This window comes from Pararge aegeria, chromosome 4 (genome assembly GCF_905163445.1).
Source record: "Pararge aegeria chromosome 4, ilParAegt1.1, whole genome shotgun sequence".
Lineage (NCBI taxonomy): Eukaryota > Metazoa > Arthropoda > Insecta > Lepidoptera > Nymphalidae > Pararge > Pararge aegeria.
In genome coordinates, this window is record NC_053183.1 from 6,261,968 (window position 1) to 6,282,183 (window position 20,216).

General features: G+C 34.3%; 1 protein-coding gene across 3 annotated transcripts in view; it reads right to left on the reverse strand.

Annotated features, from left to right (window-relative positions):
* LOC120637945 (ras GTPase-activating protein raskol) overlaps positions 1-19,834 on the reverse strand; it is a 213,909-nt gene extending 194,075 nt beyond the window's left edge. The window contains exons 1-2 of one of the 3 annotated variants that reach the window (XM_039910023.1): positions 19,719-19,834; positions 18,980-19,218 (exon numbers count right to left, since the gene is read on the reverse strand). In XM_039910023.1, the coding sequence (XP_039765957.1) occupies positions 18,980-19,046 (67 nt within the window). In that variant the 5' untranslated portion in view covers positions 19,047-19,218; positions 19,719-19,834. Of the gene's footprint in view, positions 1-18,979; positions 19,302-19,718 lie in introns of all 3 variants that reach the window. The other 2 variants (XM_039910022.1, XM_039910021.1) reach the window with 2 other exon arrangements.
* Positions 19,835-20,216: the final 382 nt, after the last annotated feature.

Sequence of the window (20,216 nt, forward strand, 5' to 3'; positions counted from 1 at the left end):
CAAACAATTTTTGTATTGTTAATATGTGATATCTTGGATTTATTACAAAAGCATTTGACTCCTTATCAGATGTAATGGCCACATTATTGCGGGATTAGTCGTGAAATATCATGATATGCACGCGTCCCTGTATCTACCAAGGGTTCTCCCCGTCTGGACCCAACACCCGTGTCAATATTTTCGCGGGAACAGGAGTTGCCATGGAAACGAGGGTGCACTCTTATTACGGTCGCCGCCCTCCGTACAATGCAACGAAAAGGGACGGAGGGCGAAAAGTAAAAGGCCTCTGTTGTCTACGGCTTTGCAAGGGAACCGGAGATTGCACTGCTTTGTACGGTAATGCGCTATAAATATACGAGTAAGTAGGTAGGTTGGCAGAAAGCGCAGAATATAAAAGCTATACGCATATTCTGTTGTTAACAAGTTAATAGTTTAATTTAGTTCGTAATTTCCGCTTCGATTTTTTTTTTAAGTAGCAGAAAACATATTTTTTTTGGTAATTTTCCATTAACTCCTCACCCATCCCAATAATACTGCTACTGCTGTAAAGGGCAAGATTTTTACCTATAAATTTATGTACCTACATAAGATTGAAGACATTTTTGATTGAAAATACATTGAACAACCTATAAAGTTAATTTCAACTTGAAAACCGATATAACATATTTCCACGGACTTTTTTTTTAATCAAGTAAAAACCAAAATTTCTGCCATTTAGTCAGCGCTCGCGGATAAAGTGGCTTGTGAGCTTTTTTATTCCGGCTTACTTAGCAAAAAATCTACCATTATTAAAGACTGAAATCTTCTTATTATTGAAATGAAAATATTACGCGCTTAGAATGTAGATTTCTATTGTCGAATATTTTTCTAATTAGTTAACAAGTTTTTAGTTTCGCAATTAACTACAATTTTATATCAACATATAAAAAATCAAATATATTCTATTTATAATATAAGTATAGATGAGATCATTAGGCAGATACGAAAGGAACATTAAAAGCCTAACTAAGGTGCCTTGTTGGACTCCGTTTCATTACATCAAGAAAGGCCGCAAAAAAATCGCACAATGAAAGGAAAGCTAGGTTACCTAAAACATGTACTCATTCGATTTGTCGCGACGTAACGGGGGGGTGTTGATACTGCTATAAATAAGTACCTTACTACGAGTAGGTAGCGCACCTCAATGTGCGTGACCTTTAATAGTCTAGTGTAAAGGACCTCCTTCAGCTAAACAGTTAGCAGCAAGCCAAACAAATCCAAATTATGACTTCTGTCACGAAATACAATAACGTGCCTGCATGTTGTGGGAACGTAACCGTAGCCGCTTATGAGCAAGTAAAAAATTCTAACCGTGTCGTTTGATTTACATTTAGATAAAGCCGACTTCAATATAACTGACTTTATAAAACTGCATATTATATTAGTGGCTAATTTGAGAATTAAGCCTTCAACAACTTTTAGTACGACCTTCAACATAACGTTCCTAAATAAAGTCATTAAAAGGGCATTGAACTGATGGAACAGCTTCAATTTTGCAGTAACTCTTGTAATTACGCTTGAACTTACCGTGCACTTTGGTTATATACAGTTGAAATCCTCTCACGTCAAATAATATGAAGTTTTCTCACAGTAATGTGAGAAGTATCCAGCACCCGCAAATGGCCACGCTCCGTTGCTCTCGTCATCTTTGAGATATTTTATTTTTCCGACAAAGATTTCCCATAAATGTGCTTACAAGAAATCTTTTACCGAGCCGTTATTAGAGTAACTAGAAACTGGCAATTTTGAACTTTTAAATTAAATAAGGCCAGGCACTAATTCAAGTAGATACCTACCTGAAATAAATTAATTTTCAATCAGAGAAATTCTATTCGGAAGATGGTGTCTAGCGGTTGTTTTTGCATCCTGCAGAAAAAATTAAACGAACTTCAAACACAGAGTAAGTTTTTCAGTAGCTTTTTTAAGAGACTTCAATGTAGAACAGTTAAAGAATCTAGATTGTAAATCAAAATGTAAGTTACATTGAGGTGTACGAAGACAACCATAAATAGATATTACTTATTAGAAAAATGTATGTATATTAATATCTGTAGGTATATAACACTACAGAACCAGTAATAGTTATTACTATTGTTTTGTAGAAAAAACTGTATTGCACACACGAATAAAAACGCAAAAAAGCTACATTGGATAAATTCTAATATAAGACATATATCATACTACATATGTATGACATATGGTTATATGTCTAATATAAGATAATGTAGATTAGTCTTAATTCGATACTATACTACATATTATAATGCTACATATATATTTAATAAAGTAAGTAATACAATAGAAAGTAGTATATGTATTATAATATTATAATACTTTTATGGGTACTAATGAGGATTAGTTAAGTTATCGCAGTGGTTAAATGTAAACCTATTAGGTACATACTTAGTATAAATACGTATAGTTAAATTTGCTGCCAATCCTACACAAAAGTCTGCTTGTTTCTTTTAGGTTCTCAAATTCTTGCACACATTTATAAAAAAAGCCGATGAACACCAGTAAACAAATGACTGAACGTTAATAAAAAAGTTGTCCTTGTGCATTTCAATTGTCCAACTATTGAGTTCATTGAACAACCACTGATAGGTAGGTTCCCATTTCAGTACGATCTGTCTGTTACGTGACGGAAGCAAATCATTTATGAATTTAAGTATGCCGCTATAACTATTTAATAAGCTTTGACTAAGTAAGATCGTACTTTCTAAACGCCCGGGTGCATTGTTTACAGCTGCCATTTCTATATTGTCAAGATAATTCAGTCATGATAATCCGGAATTTAAAAGGAAATTTGTTCACCACATAATATAATATTCACTCTTAGAACACTGCCAATACAACTTTTAAGGTATTGGAATTTTATAGTGGCAACATTTTTATTGGAGTCTAGTTTCGCGATCACTTTCAAGGCAAAACTAAATTTAGTTTCAATATAACATGGGGTGCTCAATAGAGCTAAGCGGTACTTTACGCCCCAGCCAAGGCTCCTCTTGTACATAGATCGTGAGTTCGGCGCCACATGAACTACCTACCTTGTTTTTCTTTTTCTACACGGTTAGCATGGGCAGGTATCATTTTTATTTCCGGGCAAAGAATCAAAATTTATTTTCTCCCACAGCTTTATCAAATCTCCAAGCAATGGCGCAACATTGGATATAATAGGACACGTATATTATTTATATAATATACGAGTACGTGTGTGTGTAACAATAAACGGGGGTAAACTTTTCTATTTTCTGTTGCCGTGCTTTGGCCGGTAATGTTATCCCTTGACAGGGGGATATAATTTTGTCTCCTATGCTATTTATTGCAACTCGTCTTGTTAAAAACCCAGACTCATGCAACTTTTGAAACAAGCTTCAAACTACCATAGTTGGTGTTACCATTAAATTCAAACTTAGAGTTATACATTAGGCGTATAAACAAATCCCGCGAGGGCTAGTAAAGCATAATAGTTCCTCTAGTACATACCTACTGTAGAGCTTTACGAGAGGCTAAAAATACAGCAAATATAAAAAATATAAATAAATTATAACACTCGGAAAGGCGAAGATTTAATCATTCACACATCTACGATCACTATAAATCTTAGAAACGTTCATTATTAAAATATTTTTATCCATAGTTTCCTATTGTTTCGATGTTTACATACCTATTTTAAAAACTATAACTAGGGATACTCGTTAAAAGCTTTATGTAACAACATATGACAAGCATTACGCAACTGTAGCCCGTGGAAAGCACAAAATATTTTATACCTCTACAAAACATACTTGTCTCTTTAATATTGAAAGTACATGTGTATGAAAGTAGTAAGAAAGGCACACCTATAAAGCTATAACCGGACACTTACGAAATAGTCTTTCTTTATTCCGAAGTTAACGTAAAATTGCCGTGGTCGGTAAATATAATTTCACAACCAGGCAGTGTACGAAGCTGACAAATGACATATTAGATTTTCATAATAGAATATCGTGCAAGAAAAAATAAGCCTTGCTTTTAACACGACTCGCGGGCTTGCCTTGCTTTTAACCGAATACATTTTGAAATTGTATATCGTAATGATAACTAGCAGAGCTTTTTGTGACAGAGCTCGTCCGGGACAGCAAGCAGCAGTAAGCAGGATTCATGTGTTTCGCAATTGTTGTGTTCCGATCTGAAGAATGTAGTTGCCGATGCTATAACAGGCAGTATTGTTGTGGTCCGATCTGAAGAATGTAGTTGCCGATGCTATAACAGGCAGTATTGTTGTGGTCCGATCTGAAGAATGTAGTTGCCGATGCTATAACAGGCAGTATTGTTGTGGTCCGATCTGAAGAATGTAGTTGCCGATGCTATAACAGGCAGTATTGTTGTGTTCCGATCTGAAGAATGTAGTTGCCGATGCTATAACAGGCAGTATTGTTGTGGTCCGATCTGAAGAATGTAGTTGCCAAAAAAACCAACTAATATTTAAAATAACATCTAGAAATAACGTTTAGTTGTGGTAACATATAATGGATTAAATTCATATCGTGATGTTAAGCTATATTTATATCCTTTTTCAATACAATCATAATGTCCAACGCAAAAATATTTTGCATACTTACAAAAATCTTCATCAATATAATAGTTTTAGTAACATATTTTCGGAAACTACACAATGAGAGCTTTCATTTCATACTAACATCATTCAGTTTCGTGAAATTACGTCGGTTTTTTTTTCATTCAAACGATGTTATTATCCTACGCTGAAGTTGTCTATACAATTGGAGTGCCATTAGAGAATTTTAATTTATCAGTCACCATAGAAATCAATTCAATATGGTAGAGTTCAGAACACAATAAAGGACAGCGCAATGCGGGAGCTAGCGACCCGTTCCAGTTTGTCTGATAAACCGCTGACCGTGGGAGGAATGCTTCCCTGACCTCTCGGAACATCTAATTGAATGATGGACCACTAAATATCAGTGATGTTCTATACATAAATAAAGTTAAAACAATGATGTCGATAAACTGTTGATGTTTATCAGTGTAAGGAACTCCAAAAATAAGTACAAAATAGCATATATATAAGCATTATATGCGTATGTGAATAAACTACAGTGAAGCCTTGTGGTTGGTATTTTCAAATAAAAATCACAAGGCCTCTGTTTAATTCCCGGGTCGGGACAAATAAATAAGGTAGTGTGTTTGCTTTCAAGAAATACTTGCCTACCGGCCTTAAATATGGAAATTGCCGAGGTGTCTCACAGAGCACGTTATCCCCACTTGAAGCCGATAGTCACGGTTATTATCACTGACATGTGTTAGAAAAAATTAAGTTTAATAAATAAAAATTCATATGTGCTAAATATTTTGGTTTTTCTGAACGATGTAGAGTACAAATAAAGAATATAAATAAATAAACAAATAAAATATATACTACTTTGATTAGCATTTCAATAGGATAACTCAAAGCATTTTTATTACAGCGAGCATTGATAAATTTGTAATGAAAAAGTTTACAATGACTCAAAAGTGATTATAAAGCACTTTAAGCACTTTTGAAACGTTTTATTATAAGGCTACTATGGATAAAGAATTTGAATTTGACAAGTTCACTAATCCGCATTGTGGAAATGTCAAAGCTCTAAGCCATCTTTAACAGTGAAGGCTGGTGCCCATCAGTCGGACTTTAATAGGTTAAAGATTATGATATAAGGGAACATATATACATATAAGAACAGATTTTCATATAATTTACCTAAATCGGTAGCCAGCAATATAAAAACTAATCTATATTTATGCTGAATCGGTATGCCGACTTGAATATGATGCTCGATTTCACGAATTAACATTGCTAATGACACGTGTTATTTGATTGGAATTCGTACTAAATCTCGATCGATATTTACACACATATATACATACTGCAGTAGTGCACAATGCGTGAGTCGTAACACAGTTGGAAACATATGTATATGTTTTAATTACAGAGGAGAGTGGCGTAGGAACCAACCTTGTATCGGCTAAGCTAAAAATGCTGCATTGTCCATTAAAAAAAATAACTAAGAATTTAATCGGTGGCATCTCTGGTTACTGTGATAACAATCTTGTATTAGATAGAGCCTTCTCGTGTGCTCGTTACGTTCTGACATAATATAAATTTTTTAATCCTCTCGACTTTTAAAAGCTTGTCACGGTTATTTTAACATGTATTTTTTATTACTTTCTCATACTCTAATGAATTCGTCATGTAATTTCCAAACAATTGAGCGGAAGTATTTACAAATTTGATATTTATACTCTTAAAACAAATCCTATTTTTTTTTATTACATTACATACAGAAAAAATATATACTATCTGAAATCCAGGAGTATAGGTTAACCTGTCAAAAAATCTATTTCAGTGAGGCTGATAACTCTCAAAAAGGTTTCCTCTTAGAATTGTACAACGGTAATGGTACATAATATTGTAATTTACCTAACATAACTTGTTACATGCACTCGTACAACTTTTATGATGCAAGATACAGGTGTGTTTCATACTAATGACCCGTTCCTTCAGCACACCTAGGCAAATAGTTTCTAACAATGCTTTGGTATATATAGGAACAGTTACAACACATCTATTATAGTCAGCGCTACGTTCCGACCTACGATACATTTATGTCATTTCGTCTACCAGTAAAATGTATATACCAATAGGTATTCGATAGAAGTTCTCTTCTTTATTATGCATATTGATAACAGGATTAAGTTCAAAGACAATCTGAATGGTACCCTTCTAAAGTTATTATGTCTTTAGTGACGTAATATATTCAGCAATCATTGCATTTGACCCACGCATATCGTCTACTAGTGCGCAACAAAGGAACATTATGTACCCGATGAACACAAAAACGCTCATTGGTTCTCGCATTGATGATAAGCGAACAAAAAAGGTAAACAACTTTATAATTATATTATTTGCAAACGTGTCTAACGCAAATTGTTTAAAGCTACCGAACAATAGCTATGTTGATTTACGACTTGCACCCCTAATAGATAGCCTCTCATCCCCAAGAGGCACATAATAAGGCAATCACGAGAGTCAAAAAGGACGTCCTCGTTTATTGCTTTATCGCCACTCGCCCTTCGTTAGCTAAGGTTTCTCCAAATGCGTAAATTTCAATTCGTATTCGATATGAATGGTACAATCGGTTCGTTGGAAAACTAAACTTTTAGCCAATGTTCAATTAACTGTACTTAATTAAAAATTTACAAAAAGTAATAGCTATGAGGCTATCAGATTAATATGTTATATTGTTTCTAATTAAGACGACGGAAATGGGATTGATTCTTTAGACACTGAATTTACGGTTTGATGATGACTGCACAGATATTCGAAAAACTCTTCAGTTTTATTATATAATTATAGATGTAAACGAAAGTAAAATATAATAATAACAGGATATAAATTTGATAAACTACACGACCTTTCAGAACAAAAGAAATGGGGTTAATTGTACAAAAAAAACACTGTGAAAACTTTAGTTTAAATAAAAACAATGGATGTCAATGTAAGCGGATAAGAAGAGTTTACTTTCTATCTGTCGTTCATTCCCAGGCAAGGCACGTGCTTGCCACGGAGTCCGATCTAACGGCATTACGCATTTGATAGATCATAGAGGTATATTAAAACACATTGTGTTAAACATAAAATGTAGGTGATACATTTAATCTGTGAACCAGAACTGTTAGATTTTAATATGAGATTTATCAAATAAAACAGTAGATTTAATTTTGACTAAAATCGGCGTATGAATATACTCTATCAGTCATCATCCTCAACTTTTAAGCAGTAACAAATTCCGTTCTGCTTTTATAAAATCAATAAACTGGTTCTTTAAATACACATCTCACGCAGATGTCAATATTAGTTCTATTTTGTACTTCGTTTATTTTAAAAATAAAAGAGAATCGATCCACATCAAAAGGGATATTCGCCCTATTTTCTCGTAATATCTATCCCCATACTCTAGATACCAGAAGTTAATTATAGATAGGTACGGTTTATCTAAGTATATCGTGTTAGGTTTTGTAGAAAGGCAAGGAAGGTTTTATATTAAGTATTTTGATTTTTACTTATTTTAAATTAGATTTGATTTTGCACGTATAACTAAAATGTTTTTATTAAGATAAAGTTACCGATGTCTTAAGAATTACATCTTCAACAGATTACAAATAACAGATAAAAAAATTCAATGTTTAAATAGTGGGGCCTATTTAAACAATTTTTTTTTATATTTTATCTATTCATAAGGGTCATTTGCAATATTGGTAGGAATATGCAAAAACTCAATTTATTCCAAAGTGAAGGTAAGTTTTAAGTCACTGAAAACAAGCATTCCTATTTCTTATTAAAAAAAAGATTGTATAGATAATATTATAAGTAATTATTAATAATAGTAGTAAGATATTTTTTTAGAACGTCCTTTCAAAAATGGGGTATCTATCCCGCGTTTATCCCTATCCCTACTTCCCTATCCCTATCCCTACTAATATTATAAATGTGAATGTAAGTTTGTTTGTTACGCTTTCACGCAAAAACTACTAGACGGATCATCACGAAACTTTGTACACATAATTCTGAAGGTATTAGAAGTAATATAGGATGCTTTTTATCCCGAAATTAAGCTTAGTTCTTTTGGGAGAGGGGACGAATGTGTTTGACGGTTTTAATCCATAACGCCGTCAAATGATAACCGATTAAAATAATTACTTTTGTACTTTAGAGGTTATAATATCTGTTTAATTTTGCCCAAATTTCGTGTAGATCTGATGAATGTGATTGGAGATAGAGGACAGAACTCCTCAGCAGACGGCAGCAAACCCGTCATTTAAGGCTTAGCGATACTGAAGTATTTAATTTTTTTTAGAACTACAACTAAATTAAATGCCACATCAAAAAACAAAATCAAACGCAGACGAAGTTGCGGGCAACCGCTAGTATTATATAATATATTCCAATTTCCATTAATGTATGTGAATTGGCCTCCTCTTTAATAGGAGACAGGGCTTAAAATCTTTTGATCCCAATACGCTGCAGACTGCTAAAATGTAGTTTGGTGGACCTTTTATGTATATACATATATGTATTGTGTTATAACTAATAATAACCGAGATTGAGCTCTCTAAGGTACATCACGCTAATTTCTAAAGAACGAGTTAGTACTGAGAATTTTCTTCACCGTCTAACCCAACAAAGTACTTACTTATCTAACAGTTTTAGGCCAGATCCGGTTATCGAGCTTAGGAGGACGTCTTGATTCGTAAACGCACGTTATACTTAGTACTAGACCAACAAGGCAGTCAAAAACTTGAATGAAAATCCCAAGACGTGGCGAAGATAAAAATCGGTTAAACTTAAACATTTAACAGCGTCCGCGAAATATCATCCGACGGATGTGGTACGACTAAAGACGCTTTTAGAATGCGTAAATACTTTTCCTTATTTGATTTCTTCTTAAACCTCGACTACGTGCTCACCGACCTAAACTAAACTTGCACCTGACACAAAAGTGAGATCACGACTTCACGAAAGCGGTGTTTCAATACATATTGCAAAGGATGTAAATCTCGTTGAATCTACCTATCTACTTACTACTTCAATAAATACAGCTCCCGACTGCAACATTACGACATAAATAAGCTGCAAAATTAATAAATTTAACAGGATTATTCGTCGGAATTCGTTGGTTTTATCTATACCAAAAATATAATATACTAGCTGTACCCTGCCACGCTTTCCTGTGGCACATTGTGATTGAATGGTTGAGAAAATAGATGAAAACAATAGTTGATGCGTATTATATATCATGCTAAAATTGCAGCTCAATCGGTTCAGAACTTGAGTTTTTGGAGCGTACACAAACCAACATAACATTTTTATATATATAGATTGTACAAAGCCAAACAGATATGATAAAATATGACATTATATCGCTTTTTCTAATTACATTATTTATACGTGAGGAACTGACAACTGATTAACCCTGAAGCATATCCCAGTGATGTTTTTTTTTATTCTTCTACAAATTAGGCCTGACTCCAATCTCACCTGGTGGTAAGTGATGATTCAGTCTAAGATAGTAGCGGGCTAACCTGTTATGGAGTACGGTAGTTATATTTAACCCCTACACTTTATCAGTTTCTACGCGACATCGTGCCGGAACGCTAAATCGCTAAGCGGCACCTCTTTGTCGGTAGGGTGGTGATTAGCCATGGCCGAAGCCTCCCACCAGACCGGAGCAGAGAACATACATAAATAATAAAATCCTAAATTGCCCTGCCAGTAATTGAACCTGGAACCTCCTAAATTAAAACCACAGCGCTCACTGCTGCGCCAGAATATATAAGGACGTGTTCTGTATAAAACAGTGGATTGAAAATTCTAGCACGTGATCGCATTATAATTATTATGACAATACTTGACTTAACTTAAACGTTCATAATAACAATAAAAATTTAAGTGAGATTGGTGATGGATATTGCAAAATCTAGCGATGCACCATGAAGAATTCGAAATCATGACGTCTATATTCACAGCTTTTTTTACCGCTTGAACTTCAAAAAACTCTGCGTATATCAAGTGATTTCAATCTATCTGTTGCAAAGCATACTAATGAAATACCTAAATCAATAAAAAAATCATATGTCAATCATCTCTAAAATAATAAATAAAGGAACACTACTAGTTGCGTACAATGCTTACGTTGGCTCAATTCTAAGATATGGTGTAATTTTTTGGGGCAACTCCGTAGAGCAAAAGGACATTTGTTCAAAGTGTGTTAGATAAATATGTGGCTTGAAACAAACTGACAGCTCTAGGCCGTATTTAAAGTAACTAAAGGTCCTTAAATTACCTTCGTTATACATTTATGAATCATTGCTTTTCGTAATGAAGAACATGAATTTATATTATAAGCATTGTATTAGAGAGCGCCATAAACATAAGCTTCTTATGCCTCCATCAAAAACAGTTTAATATCGCAAAAGCTCATATGTTATGTTGCCTAAGCTATACAATAAACTATTAACAAAAATAATTTTAATTATATACAAATAAATTGAAAGAGCATCTTCTGAATCAATGTTATTATTATGATTTAAATGAATATTTAGATTAATTTTAAAAATTATATAACATTGAAAATCAACTTGACTAAATATTTTGGTATTGGCTGACATTTGAGGACATGCTATTATATTATGGTATTAACTCGTGTTATTACTTTGGGAACCAAATTGTATTTGAAATTTTTTGCATTATCATAACATCGTAATATTATAATTATTATTAGTTTAAAATAATGTTAATGATTTTTGCACGCCAATCTTGGCTGAATATGCAGATCATGAATTACGCTTATGTTTGCGCATCTATGTTTTTTGTACCATATTCAAGCTAAAAATAATTAATAAATAATAATCTTTAGCTATGAGTCTAGTTGCTACTCAAGCTCTAGTTTGTCTATGAAGTCAGGAGTCATGACACCCGGCGTCTCATTTATATTGAGAAAAACTGTAATATCTGCAAAAATAAGACATTATATATATATATATATATATATATAGAAGATCCTTCCGAACATCATAGAGCAGTTTTTTTTAAAATTAGTCATCATGGCTTCTATTGCTCTTAGAAATATGTACGTTATTTTTCCGGGCATGCTTGGTTCTCAAGGTGTGGCTGGGTGCGGAGCTCTCGTAAGTGCTTAGTTATTTTCACTGGCAATAATTACCACTGTCAAACATCATTAGAAATCAATAACGATGTTTAAAATGTATGTTCGAGAAGAGAATTGTGAGTGAGCCCTATCTACTTCGTTCTGAAGAACTCTACCAAAGGCAATGTTCTAATTTTATGTAATATGTATTAAAAGATAAACAGGTAACTTCATACTTATTGTTCCGTTGGCTGTGTCAGAGCAATATGTCGCCTCTAATATAGATTCAAGCTGAAATCTGTAGCCCCGAAGTTTGGCCGATTTTTATGATTTCTCATTTGGTTAGTCGCAAACACCTATAATCTATAAAAAGTTTTGAAATCCTGATTTAATAACATAAATCTATCTTGTTTTAAAAAAACTGTAGTCGTTGACAGCAACGTTGGTCCATGTAAACCCAACCACGTCGATTTATTATAGTGGAATATGTGGCCACCGACTACGCCTATTTGTTCAATATAAGATCTTTGTCATTAAATCAGGTTTAGTATGATTAGTGAGTCTACTACTGCCATGTTTCGGGTGATCATTTATTGAGGATGGTTGTACATTACACCCCACAGTTAACACGGGTAAGTCCGAAGGGCACAGCTAGTTGATAACAATAAATGGATAATAATAATTAAAATATAATAGAGGAAGGAAGAGGAAGTACAAAATACTATCATTATCATTTATTACATTCATAAGTATAATGTACTTACCTACCTATCCTGCACAGAAAATGCAACAATGATTTGCTTGGTTAGACATGCCTATAACTAAATATTCATTGGCCTACATAAGCTGAATTATTAGTTCCAGTAAGTATATGCAAAACCAGCAATGTATTTAAAACATGCATAAGTATGTAAAAGTAACAATTAACAATTGATACTCAAGATAATAAAATTTGCGCGAAAGTAGATATGTATTACGTACCAACCCGTACTAAACATTGTTGGATTAGAAAATTTTACTGAATAAGTAACTAAGTAGGAACCTATTGTATAAGTTATACCCACGTCTTTACTTCGATAACAAATCTTGCGGTATACCACAGCCTCACCTGACACAGACGACGACGTTGATACGACGCGTTTGCCTACAATATTAGTAATCTAGCTTATAAAAAAATCTAATTTCTAGGAGACATGCAAAAACTATTGTGTGTTGTCTTCCACGCTACAGAACACAGATTAATAACAATTAATTAGTGTTTCTTGAAAAATGGCATGTAAATATAATAAAATAATATAACAATTATTGGATTAATTACAAAAACTTTTGTTAAACCTACTCAGGTAATGATTTACTTTAAAATCTGTTGCAACGTTGGTAACCTGAAGAGAAGGTAAAAATTGCTTTTTTTTTCTCATAAGAACCTTAACTAGAAAGCGCGTCGATCAAGCCTAACCGCCTAGGCTGATGAACCGAAACAAGATAGAAACCACAACTGCGCATAGTTTTCACTCTATGTAGGGCGAACATAACAACAACCTGCTCTCGTACAAAGTATTGAAGTTATATGCGACATCAGCTATCTTACACATAGACCTATTTATTCCCTTCTTTTGTCTTCGAGGCAATTTGAATTAATCTATACTTATAATAAAACTGTAACTGGAAGATTTCTGTACATTTAATATATTTTGAAAATTTTGACCGGGGGATGCTTTATAATCGATACTGAGTCCAAAACAGATTTTTATTAAATTTTTGTCTGTCTGTCTGTCTGTCCGGGCATCACGTGAAAACTACTGAATGGATTCAAATAAAATTTGGTATAGTGGTAGCTGATATTCTGGGTCAACATATAGGCTACTCTTTATCCCTATAAACAATAAGCTTCTCCCGGGAAATGAGATGAAATTTTTTATCAATTTTACTTCATAGCTCCGTTAAATTTGAACAGATTTTAATAATTATTATTTTATTTGAAAATGTATACTAACAAGCATGTATTGTGTAATTTTATGTGTATGAAGATCGGATAAATATTGTCGGAGATACTCGTAACTATTCACAGATAAAAGCGAGTCGCAAAGCATATGGGACAGCGATCGAATGCATGCGTACCATCCTACTTATATTATAAATGCGAAAGATTGTGAGTAAGGATGTATGGATGGATGGATGGATGTATGGATGTATGTATGTATGGATGGATGGATTGATGAATGTTTAAAGTAATCATTATAACCTACAAAAAAGTCTGGGAGGCTAAATGCCTAATTGTTAGGACACAATAACCGCTTTTTGTTATAATTTGCCAATCAAAACACGGGTACAATCTTAAGAAGGTGGCGTTCCTATCAGATCCAAATAAATAATAATTTCTCTTTGAATTATTCAAATTGGACGTATTGTTTAGGCGTTACTACGGGTATAGAAATGCTAATAGATATTAAATCCGATAATAACCGATTTGATGCAGACGAAGTTGCGCGGGTCAGCTAGTTGAATAATAAATACAAATATTTTGCAAGGAATCGCTACTTTGACTTGTAAATATCCGAGCTGACGCATGCAAATTCTGTCTAAATTGCAAAATAAACAAAAGTAATGCATGATGACTGTTCTTTCGTTTTTATCAGTTTTTACGTACCTAATCTGTTATTTAAGAGTAATGTGCAGTAGGCACAGAATTCAGAGCATACAGAAAATGTACACTACTAATATTGAAGCATCAAAAACTACTCCACTTTAGAGGTGTTTCTCGAACAGGCAGTTAGTTACTTCATTTCATTTAGCAGTTGTCAGTATATATTTTACATCCAATGTTCTTAAAGTTAACAATAAAATGGGGAAAATGGGAAAAGTTTGTGAGCTAGCAACATTACGCGGGTGGGAAGTGAGACATGCGCACGTTTTCACGATTTCTGGACACAATACACTCAGTGGCGTGCATAGAGGGTATGCAGATGATGTAGAATGAAGAGAATAACCAGTACGAGTTATAAATACTTAAGGGTAGGATTTTATAACTCTTACACTGCCTATCCTTAAGTTTTTTTATACTTCTTACTGGAGATTCTCTTCATTTTATATCATCTGCATATCCTGTGCATAACTTCTATGCACGCCACTGAATATGCACTGCATGTAAAAATGTTCTGTATATTCTTAATTCCGTGGCAAAAGGTACCGAGACAAGTCGATAAGGCTCAAGAGTGCAAAGAATCTATAAACCATGTTATATTTTTTATCAATTAATAAAGGCATATTAATAAGTTTCCTTAGTAACCTTGAATAGACAATTATACTTGGGCCTCCGAGACTAATCCGGATAAACCTAAATGAGAAATAAGAGTGAACATAAGAACTATCGATTTATATAGATTTAGTAGAATACCAAAATCTACGGCCCCTTGTTTACATCGGCTCCCAGCGGCTCGACTATTAAAAAAAATATAGAAAACTAAACCCAAAATCCGTCCATAATTGGGTAAAGCGTATGTATGCCAATGTTTCTTTCATCAACCTTCTATATGATATTACAACTCAAAATAGCTTTATAAATTTGACCTCGGTTAAATATAACCCTTTACAACGCCTTTGGTAATTGGCTCTATGAACATGAAGATTAACTTGAACGAATTAATTGTTACTAAGGTACACCACGACAATGTAGTCGCAATAATGAGTAAGTAGTTATGTAGTACATAAAGATATCTCGGTAACCGTATTAAACCTATTGTATAATTTTGTTTTTATAGATCGATTGTGTAGACTATTGCAAAACCTTTTATTAGCTACGCATATTGTGTAGCTTGTAGATATATTTAGTTCAAGAGTTCCCTCTAATAAAATAATAATTATATTCTCTATCACAGAACGGAGAGGAGAGGTAGAATATCACAAACTTAACTAGAGGGTACGGTAACCCCAGATAACTTTTCCTTTACTAACCCTGGATAATTTTATAGGATGGAAAAACAGTCTACGCGTTTCTCGCGCTGGCGCACAGAGTGACGTAGCCTATAACCATAAACAAAAAGTGCCAGACAAAAAGCATTGCCCTGCCCTGACTTTCACAGTATCAGTGCATTTCCCGGTATTTGTTGTAAGTTTTCGTGCATTTACGGTAAATTGCAAATCAGTATGGATACCTAGACTACAGAGGTAGCTAAGCACATTCAGAAAGTGCTTATTTCCAGGAAATAAACAAAAGATGCAGTAACTTTAATGTCGTGGTTAATGCCCACATCGTCTACTGCACCGTCACGACAGGACCCTGACTACTGAGACCTAGATTCCTTTTATTTTTACTATTGCTCTAGTGGTCCTGCTTTAAATAAAATATCAAATTATTAGCATGTTCAACTACATACCACGAGGTCCTGGGTTCGAAACCCTAATCAGGCAAAATAATTTTAGGTATTGTGTATTTTTAGTAGGTACAATTCTGGCGGTGTCAACCCGCGTGCCTCGTCTTAAGATGATGATGATGATGATGTCCTCCATGACGTATCCGTCAACGGCGACACCTTGGCTTTATCGTCTCGAGTGTGCACGGATATGACTAGCGTAGCCAAATTTAGTTTTGAAGATTCGATTGCACGACCCGCAGTAAAGTTGACCGCTGTTATTATAACTATACGTATAGGAAGGCTTAGGCCTAATTTTTTTGTTGTAGCACTTTGAGTCAATGTGCTCTAGACGTTTCATTTCGAAGGTTTTACATTTTTCACTTATCAGTTTGCGTCATTTAGACCTCTGCGTGGCAATTCGCTCCCAATTGCTCCATGGTATATTGCATGATGTTAGATTGCGTTTTAGAACATCCTTAAAGCGCAAGTACTGACCACCAGACTTTCGTTTACCATTACTGAGCTCAGAGTAAAAAACTGCTTTCGGTAGCCGGGTGTCATTCATGCGCGTCAAATGTCCACACCATCTGAGTTGACCTTTCAATATTAATGCTTCCATGCCGTCCATGCCCGATCTCCTCAGAATTTCAGAGTTTGTGATTTTATCCTGCCACTTTACACGCAATATTGCTCTTAAACATTTGAGATGGAAAATATCCAGACGCTTAATATCTGTTTTGTACAGACACGAAACTTCAGAAGCATAAAGAAGTATTGGCAGAATGATGGCTTTATAAACCTCTACTTTAGTTTTCAACCGTAGATCATGTGATGTCCAAACCCTCCGATTTAATCTGCCGAAAGCAGCAGCAGCTTTTGCGATACGAGATGCTATTTCGGTACTCAAACGATTATCCTTTCGTATTATACTACCCAAGTAACGAAAAGATGACACTTCTCCAACGCGTGCGTCATTTAGCTTAAGGAAAGTATTACTTTCAGGTAGACCTTTAACAGGTTGCTTGAGCATCTGCGTTTTAGAAACGCTTATAACTAGGCCAAATCTTCGACAAGACGCATCCAGATGATCAAGATACTTCTGTAGGGATTCAATGGAGTCAGCCATGAGACAAACATCATCAGCATACAGAATCTCCAAAATAGGTAGAGTTTTAACTTTGCACCGTGCTCTAAAACGTGACAAGTCAAAGACACTCCCATCAGATCTAACATTTAGCGTTATTTGACCACAGCAGTTGACAAGTGCGTCTTTCATAACAGTAGCAAAATAAATAGCAAAGAGAGTGGGAGCCATAACGAGCGAGAACTAGATGGCTCGTCTTAAGACCAAGTTAAGCGGTCGGTCCTGGTTATGATCATTTGTGATAACAGTCGTTAAAGCCCGCTAACCTATATTGGAGCAGCGTAGTGTTTCTATGCTCTTAAACCGTCTCTCCTATTATAATAACGGCCTTTGCCAAGCAGTTGGACGTTATTAGGTTGTGGATGACCTACCCGCTTTCTCGTCACCTGCCTTAGAATCCAGTGACAGGCATAAAACCAGATTTGTTTCATCAACAAAATTGTCCTAAAAAAATCTGAGGGTGGAGTGACCTACAACTGGGTGGTCTAAAGTAGTACATACGTAGTATTGCTATCGCAAGTCAATAACTTGGTTGGTGAATAATCTTTGGAGGTCCGAATTTGGTCATTTACCTTTTTTCTGTGCCTTGGAGACTAGTTAGTCACCATGGTTACTTGTACAGTAGGTAGGTATGTACCAAGTCCGGACGTTCCGGCAATTGTCACTAACAAGCAATGACTATAAATAAGTATATATAGGTATATAAAAAACGTATCTCTCAAAAGGCTGGCAAAATATTGACAGTTCCTCTGGTGCAGTTGTAGTCGCTTATCATTACTTCATGATACCAAATAGCGATTTCCTTGCTATATTATATTATACGTACAAATAAACCTACTACCAACTTGATAATTGCCGTTTCACATATAGCCTTTGCAGATATTTTTAATTCATAAAACTTTTTTTAATGATTTTTTAATAACCATTAGGTTACCATATTTGATGATCGATGATGGGTTCGGAAACTAGTAAAAAAATCTAAATCGGTTTCGGAATAATTTAGGTTCAGGTTTTGTTTAACGGGTTAAATAGAGAAACCGTTTCTAATTCTAATGCACCCGGTGTACAGAAGGGTCGCCCCCATCTCTTTTTTTACGAAATCGCGACATAAAGCTGTCAAGTTAGGTTAATTGAACGTTATGAAATTATTTCGTTCCTGAATTGTTCAATCACAAACCGCATGTTCAATCACACCATGGTGACTAAAATAACAATGTGATTGTTTATAATCAATTAATTAGCCAACATTAACCGGTAAATTAAACAGATTCAGAGACCTGCACGAAGTCCTGGTTTCGATTCCGAAGTCGGGCCAAACGTCAAATTTGGTTTTGGAAAATGGGGATGTGCTGCCCAATCCCGTGCCTTAAAGATAATTTCGATCTCTGTTATTCATTTTAATCATATCGGTTCATTTCTTACAATAATAATAATCGTTAAAACCCGCTTACCCACATTGGAGTAGCGTGGAGGGTCTAAGTTCTTAACTCTCTTATAAAGAAGGTTTATACCCAACAGAGCTGAAGAGAGTTACGATGATAATGCATATTTTATGAATTTGCATAAAATTAACCCCCTTTGTACAGCACTTACGTAAATCGACCCAAATAACTCTCAAATCACGGACCTGTATAGAAATAGCAGGCAAAAGTTTTAAATGTCCTACCTATCCAATTGTTAATGAAACAAAACTTCGAACTGTCCACCTACTTTATATTAAATTAAGATTAATCAAATACATAATACTAATAACTTACCACATCTATCGAGCCATCCTTCAGCGCGGCACGGGTAGGGAATCACAATCTGTATTTCCTCGTTCATCTTGCACACAATCAAAATGCAAAAACAAATACTGCCAAAAGTTCTTCGCGCACTACAGTGTACATCACTTTACATTTCACTGTGTACACTAAAACAGCCTACTAACCGGGTCTAATCAACGAAACGGTGAAAACACAACACAAAGTGAATAGTTAACTCCTCAATCGCCGCACTACACTTTCACCGTCGATAAAAAGACCAATCCACATAAATAAATGAAATAGATTTAATTAATTGAAGGACAATAGCCTCGCACTGTTAAAACGAGTAATGAATATTAAGTATTTTCTAATGAGATTACATTTACTTTTTTTATGTAATAATTTATGACACGATTTAAATGCTTTCTAAAAACTAATTAAATCCGTTTTTTCTGTTTTTAATTTTAAATAATACAAGTTATAAATAAACATCATTAGTAACTTTATAATAAAATAATTATCATCCGAAATCGTTATTTTATTGTAAATTATTTATGAGTATGAAGCCAATTTTTATATAGGTTCTCATCTTCATTAACTATTTATTTCAGTTAGAAATTAAACAATAAATAGGTCAAATACTTTGGAAAGGTTACAAAACTTATAATATATAAGTAATAAAAATTATATAACAATAATATTTTTCTAATTTAGTGTATCTCCTATTTTTTTTTAATTAGTATATGCGTACCTTGTACATGTATTTATTGTGGGTTTCACGAAATATAAACTGCACACATTACGTACGCGTGATTAGAACGCTCTACGCAACTAAATTATACATCCAACACCATCGCGGGCACCTAAAAAACTGAATAAAAATAATCTCTGAAGTCCGATCCGATCTCCCGCCCCGAGTGCCAAGAACTCCTTCGGAATTTAGTTTCGTGATGTTAGAAAGTAATAGCGATATATTTTTCTCTGTCTTCTGATATTGACCCGCCTTCTTATCATTTTCATTATCAGTGCGCGCGCATATATTTTAATGACGGAATATTTAAAAGTCATTTTAGACATTTATAATTTTTGACATAGAAGAATAAACGTACAATTTAAAATCCATACGACGACTGGTGTATTTTAAAATATTTTAAAACAGATAGTAAATTAATTCGCAGTTGAATGAAAAATCTGGTCGGAAATCAAACCATAGACTACAATATTTTTTTTATTTTTCTTTGACGTCTTG